The sequence below is a fragment of the Poecilia formosa genome, unplaced genomic scaffold, assembly GCF_000485575.1.
Source record: "Poecilia formosa unplaced genomic scaffold, Poecilia_formosa-5.1.2 Scaffold909, whole genome shotgun sequence".
NCBI lineage: Eukaryota > Metazoa > Chordata > Actinopteri > Cyprinodontiformes > Poeciliidae > Poecilia > Poecilia formosa.
Genome location: NW_006800848.1, coordinates 1 through 11,801, shown reverse-complemented (window position 1 = coordinate 11,801; position 11,801 = coordinate 1). Strand labels below are relative to the sequence as shown.

Here is an 11,801-nt window from a genome sequence, read left to right as displayed (position 1 = left end):
TGTTAATTGTTTGGATTGCCTCACTATTTAAAATTGACACATGAACTGGGGCTGTTGGACTCTATTTACAAAAATGAATGCAACATTTATTGACATTTAAATTCATCCATCTCAAAAAGTTTTATATGTGGATACTTTTTAATACTCAGAGTTGATATGCTATAACTTCACTGCAAAAACACAAAATTTTAAAGTGCAAAACTCTTAATGCACTTGAAATAAGACAAAATTAACAAATAACTTCAGCAAGATATAGGAGCTTGTTTTAAGTAAATAATTGCTTAAAATTGACAAAACACTACTGGGTCCACTGTTAGATTATTTTCCTTTCATCAAGACAGTTTTCCCATCTTATAAGTGAAATAATCTGCCAGTGAAACTAGTACTTTTTAATATTAATATTAAGGAATTATTTACTTAAAACAAGTTGGTATATCTTGCTAAAAAGTTGCTTGTAAGTTAGTTTTGTCTCATTTCAAGTGTAATGAGATATTTTCAATAGAAACTAGACCAAAAATACGTGGTAAGATTCTGTGCTTTTGCAGTTTTTTGTTGTTGTTTTACATTTAACCACTAGTTGGCAGCAGAGTTCATGTAGAGCTGTAAACTGAGTCACTTTGCTGTATTTTTGTTGCTCCATTGCTTAGAAATTACATTTCACAACAAAAAATCCTGTAATTATCCACACAAATTAATCGTTCTGCTCTACATATTCTTGGTAGAGTAGGAAATGCTGTGATGAGAAAAAAGGGCTGACAGTTCAGACCAGAACAGAAACAGTTCTTCTCTAGATGAACTATACGGTTCCTACTGAAAGTTCTGGATCTGTTTTGGGGTCAGAGGGATCAATCCGATCAGATCTGATAGATTTCCACCTTCTTCCTCAACAAAACAATCGTTGTGTTTGTTCCTTAACTGGGTTGGAGCGTTTTAGAGTTGCCTTTGTTCCTCTGGTCCTTCCTGTTTTTCTACCAACATGAATTTATTCCCGTCTTCTCTGTTTGTTTTAGTAACTGCAGGGCGACAGCAGATCTACCAGAGCAGCTGTAATGAATGTAAGGTTCCTTATTGTAGAACCGCTTTTATCTCAAACTGCTCTCTCAATTTGGCACTCACTATCAGTTTAAAGTTTAAGATCAGATTCAATATGTTGAAAAAAACAAACTGAACTCCGGCTGAGTCAGAAACATTCAGAAGAAAATTAGGGTCACCAGAAAAAAGAAGAAACCAACATTAATCTCGGATTTCTAACTTTAATCTCATATTTCTGACTTTAATTTTAATATTCTGACTTTAATAAGAATTCTGGAATTTGTCCACATTATTGTGTCTGTCACTAACTAACTAACTAACTAACTAACTAACTAACTAACTAACGTCTACTTTTTCTGTTTATTTGGTTTATTTTGGGTTCAAATGAAAATTTAAAACAAAGACAATAAAGTAAAAACAGGATTTATTTAATAAAAAAACAAAAAATAAGTTAAAAACAAGAATTTAAATGTCTCCTTTTAATAGAAATATTTATAATATTTTTACTTTTTCCCACTTTTTCTATCTGACAACGAAAATTCATCAAATCCCCTTCCTATAAAAACACTGTGTCCTCATGATGCCCTAATAATCTGTTAATCTGCGTTTAATCTGCAGACGTCTGGAAGTTTTGTTGGTGAAATTGTCTTCAGAAGCTCCTGCAGGTGAAGCTAAACTTTGAGGGAAGTTCAACATCTGCAGCAGCAGGATTATTCCAAATGGATTAGGATCCTGAATCAGTGGAGATGTTGGGACGTTTCCTCAGTTTTCCTTGAATAAAAATCCATTATTCCACCCAAAATTGACCGGATTATTTTAATTTAACCTGGATCTGAGTCACAGCATCAGATCCAGGTTTGTCTGCAGGATGTGGAGGATCTCATGGATTCATCCAGATCAGTTTAAGTCCTAAAAGTCCCCTCCTGCAGCTTCCTGCTGATTTTTCCGGGATTATTCCACGTATTTGGGAACACAGCCCTCCACCTCCACCATCTCAGGCCAGTTGTCGTACTTGTTTTTGGAATCGTCGCTCTTCATGTGCTGGAACACACGAATGGATCAGATTTTAGTTTCACAGCAAATTAATTAGTCAGCAAATCTGGGTTAAATTAGTTTAATTTGATGACTTTACCTTCTCAAAGTTGCTTTTCCCTGTCGTTCCTTTCCCACCAACAAACACCCAGTTATCCCGATATCCCAGGGAATGGATGGTGGAGCTTCCCAGGTCCGAGATCAGAGTCCGGGCCTCCTCATTTAACCTGACGGGACAAAAACATTGGATGATGGGTCTGATACAGGAATAAATAAATAAATAAATAAATAAATAAATAAATAATGATTTATAAAAATTATTGTTTATGTAAAAATTTATATAAATTGAAATATGAAACTGTATATAATTGTTTATTATAAAAACAGTTATACAGTAATATATTAATTACTGTATTAATGAATAAATTAATAAATGTTGGTAAGTAAATTAATTAATTATATTAATTAAAAAATAAAATGAATGATATTGATTAATAAATATTAGTGAAAAAATAATAAGTAAAGAGGAATACAGATAATATGAAAAGAAATTGACTGAATACAAATAATTATGTAATAAATAAAAACTAAAAATAAATCAATATGTAAATAAAAAAAATAGTAAAATATTTGCTGGTAAATGAAATGATTGAAATAAATGGATAAAACAATAAGTAGAAGTGAATAAATAAAAATTTATAAATTAATAATTGGAAACTATAAGTAAACGAATAAATTCATCATTATTCTGAAATAAACCAAATTTCTTTATGTATCTGATAAATAATCTGACAGTAAAAATCTTTAATTATGAGATTTCTGATGTGATTTGTGGATAAATTTATGAAGAAAGTTTGATTACAGCTTTACTGTATTTATGTGATCAAGTTAAAATTAATGTCAAATTTTCATTTTGATGAAGTTAAAACAATCTGGGATCAAATTATTTCTGGTATTTTTTCAGAAGCTCAGGAGAAACTTTATCTTTTCTCCTCGGGGCAGATTTAAGTTTTTCTCCGTAAACATGAAGCGTCTTCAGGGAGAACTGACTTTGTGGATCCCTCGTCGTACACAGCCATCAGAACCACAGAACCCGTCTCGACGCCCTTCAGGAACTCGATGAGCGGCTCCACACCTGCAACACAAACCTCAGCATCAGGATCCGTTCGGATCCGACAGAATCCGGCCTCATGACGGCGACTTACTGCCGCTGTACATGTTGAAGTGATCCGTCTTCATGACGTCTCCGGATTTACCTGCCGGACACAAACCAGGTGAGATCAGCCTGGAGCTCAGGGCGGGTTCTACTGTTACCGCTTATTATTAGAAAATACTGAAAATAATTTTATTTAGCTTCTCATTTGTATGAAAAACTGAAACAGAATATAGGGTCACTTAGAGAACAAACAAAAGATGTGAAATAACTATTTTTTATGTATTTTTCTTCCTGTGTTGATCACCTGTTTTAAGATTGGAGTCAAAATGATGACGAAAATGTTGAAAAATTAAAACTTAAAATGTTGAGAAAAAGAGAAAGTAATTACAATGATGAAGAAAAAAAATTGTCAAAAATGTTCAACTTTTGAAATTCTGAAATTTCTTAGTTTTTCCTAAATGATTTATAAGATTAAATCTTAAAATTTCAGATTTCTTCTAGCAAATTTTAAACTTTTGAAACTCAGAAATTTCCAAGAATTTTCAATAAGATTTCTAAAATTTATCTAAATTTTTATTTTCAAGCAATTATTTTTACTTTTCAAGCTCAGAAATTTCGAATTTTTATTCAGAAAATGTCTGAGGTTAGTCGAAAAATGTCTGAATTTTTTTTGGCAGAAATTTACTTTTCCTTTTTTTGTTTCTTTCTACAATAGCCCTGATACGCATATCATAAAAACAGCTGCTTTTATGATGAAAAAAGTTTTAGAAGTAAATAAAAAATACAAGTTAAGTTAAATAAATGCAAAATGAGTTACAATTACCCTCTAAATTAAAATGTAAAAACCCAGATTTAATCCCAGACACTCACCGTTTACCACCACGATGTTGATGCCGCTGCCAGCGTTGTTCATAACGGTTCCTAAAGCCCTGAAGCAACAAAACACTGAGTCAACAAACATCATCTGATCAACAACATGACTGAAATGAAGCAGAAGGTCCAGAGAGACAGAAAACAGGCTGAAAAACCAGGAAAAGGTCCAAACAGACAGAATTAAACGTCTATAAAGAGACAAACAGCCGACAGAAAGAAGAGAACGGAGATCCTACAGGTTGTTGTTGACGCAGATCTTTGGAGGAACAACGTTTGCAGCTCCGCTCTGGACGAAGAAGCCGATGTGATTCGCTGGACAGACGTTCTTCCTGAAGCATGGCCCTTCTGCAGGAAAAAACACAAATCAGGTCCCAACAAACCCAGGAGATCCGGTCCGTTCTGACCGGGTCCAGACTCACCTGCGTTGGCGTCCATCCTGGAGATCCGACCGGTGAGCAGCGCATTTTTAGTTATATCTGCAAGAGAAGAAACCATTCAGTAAAAATAAAATAAAATCTCTGATTTTATTCAAACCAGGCCAGATTTTAATCGGTTTTTGTTTGCTTTCTTTTCTAAAAAAAAAAAGAAAAAAATTAAAAATTACAGAAAATATTTTCAAAAAAATGCCTTTTTTTTCTCCAAACATCCCTTCTGTGAGTTGGACAACAGAGTACTGAGGCCAAACTATAATGATTTTTGTTTTATTATGAGAGAGTGATCATAATATTCACGAACAATTTTAGCAGAAAAAAGATTAAGTGTTTCTATTGAGTATTATCTGTAAAACTTATACCAAAGTATAACTACACGAGATGCTCAACACTTCTCATTTAATTTGCATTTTTCATGTTGGAGTTCTCATAAATTACTACTTTATTTTTCTGATATTATGACTGTATTCTGGTAAAATTATGACTTTATTCTTGTAATTAAAAAAAATAAAAAATTTGATCCCTAGTATTCCTTGTAGAGTTGATCTGAATTAAAAGTCCAAATAAATCGAAGATGAAAAACCTTCTTGTCAAACAAGATGGCGGATCTGGGTGCAGTGACATCATCACACGTAACCACATTGGTGAAAAAAAATCCAGATTTTTCAGAAATTTAATTTTCAAAAACAAAAAATTTCTTTAATCGATAAAATCAGTTTATCGTCCAGGAAACCTGAAATGAGTCACTTTTATGGAGAAAACAAGAACGTCTGCAGGACTTCATCATCATCATCATCATCACTGTGACACAGAAACGGTCTCCACCAGCAGAATCTGGAGGTTCTGACCTGTGATCGGGTCGTTGTAGAGCTTCAGGAAGATGACGACGATGAACAGCAGGAGGATGAAGAACAGCAGCGCCTGGAGAAACCCTGACAGACAAAAACATCAATGAAAAAAAATCAGCTTTAGAGAAACAACAGGAGAGTAAGGATGAAGATTTTCTGATCAGGTTCTGATCCGGTCAGGTTATTTCTGCAGCAGGAACGATACAACCGGGACGGTCACCACAAAAAACACTAAATCTTACCAAGTATGTTTGTTTAGCTTCTGGAGGAAGTATCTTAGTACACTAGAAATAAGACAAGTCTTTAGCAAAATATAAAGGATTTTTATTAAGCAATAATACTTTAATACTGACGAAAAATATTATTTAACTTATAAAAAGACATTTTCCCATAAGTGAAACAATCTTTTTCAGCAATAATAAGGAATTGTTTACTTAAAACAAGCTCCTATATCTCGCAAAAAGTTACTTATAAGTTATTTTTGTCTTATTTCAAGTATATTAAGATGTTTGCACCAGAATAGTGAAAAAAACTTGGTAGGGATTTTGTGTTTTTGCAGTTTTATCAAACTAATAAAATCAGAAAGGTTTGAAACTTACATCTGATGACGTTGCATTGATTCCCAATGTTTTTTTTCCCTGAAATATAAAAAGTGATGCTGTGAATGTTGAGTTTTTCAGGACAAATAGGTCAGACAGGTGAGAGGATGAATCATCGTCTGCGGCAGGTAAATCCTCCGAGTGTTTTCAGGATTATACCAAAGATTAAAGGATTTAAAACGAGTTTCAGCACAAACTCAGAAAAACTGACTGGATTAGAGTTAAAACACATCAATAATCTGTGAACAAATCTGCTTCGGCCCAAGATTACTGTCCAAACATTTTAACAAGTCGACAATTCAAATTGATTTTTACAATCAGATATAAAATAGTGACTTTCTGCAAATAACTAATGATAAAGGAAAAGCAGGAGCGTCTTGAAGAGAGAGTGAGGATCGAACACAGAGGATGGCTGCAGGGGTTTACTCAGAGGCTCTGTACGGACAGAGTCATTTTTATGCTTTGTTTCATGTTCAGATATAAATAAAGCTAATAAAATAAATGGAGTAAAATAAGTGCTAAGCACTTCCTGAACAGACATGAGGAGAAATAAACTGAAACTTTACCGGACGGTTCTGTTTGGGATTTCCTGGGTTTCCTGTTCCACCAGGATTCACATGAATCAAAATGAGGAAATAAAAATGTGAACCATCCAGTTCTTACCGGAAATAATGATGGTGGAACTTTTATGACCGTATGAAGAAAGATTGATCATGAAATCAACAAAATTACGGCTAGTTCTGAGCTTTTATGAGGCTGTCAGACTGTCTTCTCTGCTCTTCTGGTTAGCGGAGTTGTTCACATTTGGTCACCACGGCAACGGCTCCGTTAGGCGTAAAGTCGACAGCGAGAAAAAGGACGTTTTGAGTTGTTCATCATTTGTTTTTTAGCATCATTTTCCTGTTGTGGCGCATTGCAGCCATTGTAATTCCTTAAAGTTCAATAAAGGACAGAAGCTGGACTTATTGACTCTTTAGTTCATAGAAAGTCTCAATTCATAACAATCTTCAAATAGGATAAAATATTTAATAAAATCTATAACAAACTAATACAACAGTAATTTTGTCAAATTTACTTAATTATCCAATAAAAGAAAAATTCTTTTAGTAATTTCTTGCATTTTGACAGAAATTAGAGAAACCAAACTGTTTATAAACATATATGTAGGTAGAACATATATTTTTACGTTAACCTTAGTAATTTTCTCAGCTTTGATTTAAGGCACATATTTTCTAGAAATCAGATAAGAAATAAGGACACTGTGATCATTTTGTGACAAATTTGTGCTCTTCTCACACAGAACAGCATTAAAAAAAAATCCTCTCCGGATTGTTTGAAGTTTTATCTTCATTTTTTCTCTGTCAGAAATGAAACATTAGAAACTGTTTTCTTCTGGATGCTGTGAGGGAAACTTCATCAGGATCCACAACATCTTTCCATCGCTGATGCAACAAAGATTATTTGCTGATCAGCATCCAGAAGGTTTCAAAAACAAAGCAGCAAAACCACTGAAATACTTTATGTACTTTAACAGAAGAAACGCAGTGAGCCCTGGGAGACAAGAAGCCGGGCTTTCCGGTTGGTTTAGTCTTTAGATTCTTCTTATTCACTCCTCTTTCTCTTAAAGTTTGATCAAGATAAAAATCTGAACTTTACTCCCTGAGATTGTAGGAAGATAAGATTAGACATTTTAAATGAAACTCTGGTTCATGATTCACTTTAAAACATCGGAAATTAAAATCTTTAGCAGGTGAAATGAATCAAATCCAGACTGTCGGAAAGAAATACCTGAAATATTAACTGTTAAACAGGTGAGGCAGGATTGTACCTGAATCACGAGCTGCACCTGGACAGGTAAACTAGTTGCATCATTAACACCTGAACAGGTGATTCTGCTCCAATACTAACAACTAACACCTGTACAGGATATTTACTCTACTATTAACACCTATAAAATTATTTCTACTCTATTATTAACGCCTGTATACTTCTGCTTTACTGATAACAGCTAATATCTGTACAGGTAACTTTGCTCTATTACTAAAACCTGTACAGGTATGTTTTCTCTATTGCTAACAACAAACACCTGTACAGATAATTTGCTCTACTGTAAACACCTGTACAGGTAAGCCAGCAGACCTTCAAACAGAGCAGAGAAATAAATCAAAATCATGAAGAAATAAGGTAAAACTGACCGACTCTGAAGGTGAACATGTTTCTTATGTCCGGCTGCCGTTCACTGTGAGCGGCCTCAGGTGGAATCCAGGAGGAACAGGTTGGACTTGCTCCGCCCCCTGCTGCCTAGCAACAGCCAATCAGCAGCTGCAGTGTCACAGTCCGGCTGCAGACGCCAGAGGAGTTTCCTGAATAATTACATTCAAATCAACTATAGAGTTAGGAAAGTTTTATATATTAATTTACAGAAGGAGTTTATTTTTTAGTTTGGATCGGTTCTTTGAGTTTCATAATTAGTGATCTATCAAAATTTAACACTTTAATACTGTAAAAATAACCCTTTTTATTTACTTATGTTTATTAGTCATGATTATTTTGTGTTATTTGTTTCAAAATCAATGTAAACCATCTTTGTTGTTATTAATCCAAACAGTGTGCAGGTTTAAACCCCACAGAGGATCTGAAGTTTGAGGAAACCACACGGTTGTTCAGTTTGAAACGGATCTGAACGTCAACCTGAAGTTTCAGGTTCATGGCCTCTGTTAAGAAGTTGTTCGTCTGGGTCTGCAGCTGATTGTTCTGGTCAAACCGCCCTGTGGTGTGCTCAGGGAGTGTCTCAGCATCCACGTTTGTCTTTTCCTGAGCCTGTTTTTCTCGTTTCCTTCAGGCTGTGAAAGCTTCAATTCATCCATCATCATGTCAGATATTCATTTTCACCTAACTCAAAATACTGATCAGTCATAATTCTGACGCGGTTGACTTAAACATCCTGATAAACAGGATGTTTATCAGGATAATAAACATCCTGTTTATCATCAGGATGATATTTTTGCTCATCCTGATAAACATCCTGTTTATCAGGATGATAAACAGCTGATAAAAAGATGTTTGTTTCTGTAAGCACTAAATCATTTAAATACGGTGTTCCACAAGGCTCAGTTTTAGGTCCTTTTCTTTTGATACCTACATTCAGCCTTTGGGAAACTGTCAGAAAAAACAGGCTTTACTTTTGTGAATACGGGAGCTGATGACACATTTAAATCAGAGCTGCTGATTGGTGAACTTTCACGCTGATTTTCACTGTAGGAATGTTACTGCTGTGAGTTGAAAGGAAACTAATATTTAATCTTTTCACTCAGGGGCTACTTCAATATCCTATAAATAATTGTTACTTTTATGGTTTTTATTACTTTGTGTAATAAAAATTTTAGTCACTGGTAGTTGTTTTTAAATGGGATTATAAACTAATAGGGATTTGTTGTGAATTTCATAAAATATTTTTTGTTTAAAAATGTTATTTTACTTTATTACGGAACTTATCACTTATATTTAATCATGTTAAATATATTTTTGCTCAAATCCATTTTTAAGATCCTAATAGATTTTAGAATGTAACCTTGCTCTTTTTTTTCCATCCATTCTTAAATGCAAAATGTATTTTATATAATTGACTTGTATACTACTCTTAGATTTTTTCACCAATTGGTCTTTAGTCTTTATACTCCACGATTGATTGATTACTAATAACTAATTCATCACTACTATTTGTTTCAGCCATACTCAGTATACAGGGCCGGATTTAGAAGGATCTGGGGCCCTGGGCTACAGCTTTGGGGCCCGACAAACACAAAATTCTTGACCTTGCACAAACTGCATTAGATAGATAGTTAGAAGGCTTATTGCAGTGTTTAAACGTAAAATTTTGCTCAATTTCATTCACTAACCTGACCAAATTCATAAGAAACCAAATAAGACAAAGTGGATGATTTGATCATATTATCAAATTGATAAAGACTCAGAGTTTTAATCCTCCACAGAAACTTGACACATGAACAGACAGATGTCAGGACAGAAAATTAAAAGGCAGTTTTTACAACATGGTATAAAACATTCAAACGTTTTTAAAATGTCTGTTCCAACAGCAGGGGGCGCTGCTTCTGTGAAAGCACTTCAGGATGGAAACAGCTGCATCTCTCCTCTTCTTCTTCAACTCGGGTCATAAGTTACAGAGCAGAACATCGGAGATTATAAAAATAAAACAAACTTATTTCTTTTAACCAGTGACGGACTCACACAGTTGATGCAGATGTGAGTTGATGAGGAGTTGGGTGAACTCAGTTCCAGAGTTCACCCAAAGAGGGCGCCGTTTCACCTGATTACGCCGTTTCTTACCAGGAAAGCTGTCTTAAATAAAAAAAACAATAACAAAAACACTAAAAATACAAAATCTTACAAAGTATTTCTGTCTAGTTTCTAGTGCAAATATTTTTAATAGACTTGAAATAAAACAAAACTAACTTGCAAGTAACTTCAGACAGAGGAGTTTCTTTTAAGTTGATAAAGTGAAACGTTTCATGTTCAACATGGAGAAGCGATGCTGTTATAAAGTGGAATAATCTGCCAGCAAAACTGTAACTTTTTAAAATCAATATTAATGAATGAATGACCGAAAACAAGCTACTATATAAGGGATGTCTAAACTGTGGTCCCTGGAATAATTTTTGTGGACCCCCCAACTCAACATTTTTGGACTTTTTCTTTTTTTTTTTTAAGTTGTTTTTTCAGAAAATTTCTGGGCTTAATCTCAAAATTTCTGTTTTTTTTTTTTTTTTGGCAGAAATGTACTCATTTCTTATATCTGAAATGGCCTTAATATGCTGTTGTACTGAGCACTTTTAAAAAAAATTCATATCAGAATTATTTTTCATTTAAAGTCACAAAAACAATATGGCCCCTGAGTACAATAGACAGGGGACGCAGATATTGGCAGGCCCAAAAAATGTTTGGACACCACTGTCTTATATCTTGCTGAAATGTTGCATTTATGTTGTCTTTGTCTTATTTGAAGTATACTGAGATATTTGCACTAGGAATTAGACCAAACGTGCTTGGTAAGATTTTGTGTTTTGAGTCGGTTTGACTCAGAGATGATGAGCAGTAAGAAGGAGAATATAACTCCCTGATAAACCCGGTGGACCTGCAGAACCAGGATCTGAACCTGAGCCAGGACCAGCCTTTTTCCCCCAGCAGCATCAGTCTGGATCCACAGCAGGATGACGCTCTGCGTCCCCACATCATCCCGCCTACATCAGGCTGTTCAGGTGTCCCACAGGGTTCATCATCAGGGCTCGCTGGTTCAGCGCCTCCCTGTCCCGGACCAGCGCCGCCCTCTCCTGCTCCACCAGGGCGCGGTCCTGCTCCACGGCCGCCCGCTCCCGGTCCAACCACAGCCGCTCCACCTGCACCGTCGCCCGGTCCCGCTCCACCATCTCCCGCTCCCGGTCCAGCACCGCTCGCTCCCGCTCCACCGCCTCCCACTCCCGCTCCAGTCCTCCCAGCGACCCGCCGCACGGCTCCTGGAAGTCCGTGGACGAGGACGGCTGCTGCACCGGAGGGAGGCGGAGCCTGTGTCTGGGGGCGGGGTCTGGGTGCTGGTCGTCATCCTGAGTTAGAGGCGTGAGGAGGGGAGCGCTACCGGCCAGACGGCCCTCCATGGCGTCGTTCATCAGGTGGAACCACGGCCAGGAGGAGGCGCTGTCAGCTGCACTCTCCATCCCAACAGGAGGATACTTCAGGTCCTGAACAGAAGGTAGACATGGTTTCTGCAGCTTTCACCAAATTGAGTTCAAGACCATTATGGATTACATTTAAAGAG

The 11,801-nt window shown here is 35.9% G+C and overlaps 1 protein-coding gene across 1 annotated transcript; it reads right to left on the bottom strand.

Moving 5' to 3' along the window:
- Positions 1 to 1,496: 1,496 nt before the first annotated feature.
- Positions 1,497 to 8,290, bottom strand: LOC103132041 (protein FAM3C-like). The gene is made up of 10 exons (XM_007543794.2): positions 8,167 to 8,290; positions 5,972 to 6,010; positions 5,373 to 5,456; positions 4,513 to 4,569; positions 4,330 to 4,438; positions 4,091 to 4,149; positions 3,270 to 3,320; positions 3,115 to 3,199; positions 2,165 to 2,291; positions 1,497 to 2,073 (listed from the first exon to the last, which is right to left on the bottom strand). The coding sequence occupies exons 1-10, from the start codon at positions 8,183 to 8,185 to the stop codon at positions 1,984 to 1,986; spliced, it is 720 nt and encodes a 239-aa protein (XP_007543856.1). The 5' UTR covers positions 8,186 to 8,290; the 3' UTR covers positions 1,497 to 1,983.
- Positions 8,291 to 11,801: the final 3,511 nt, after the last annotated feature.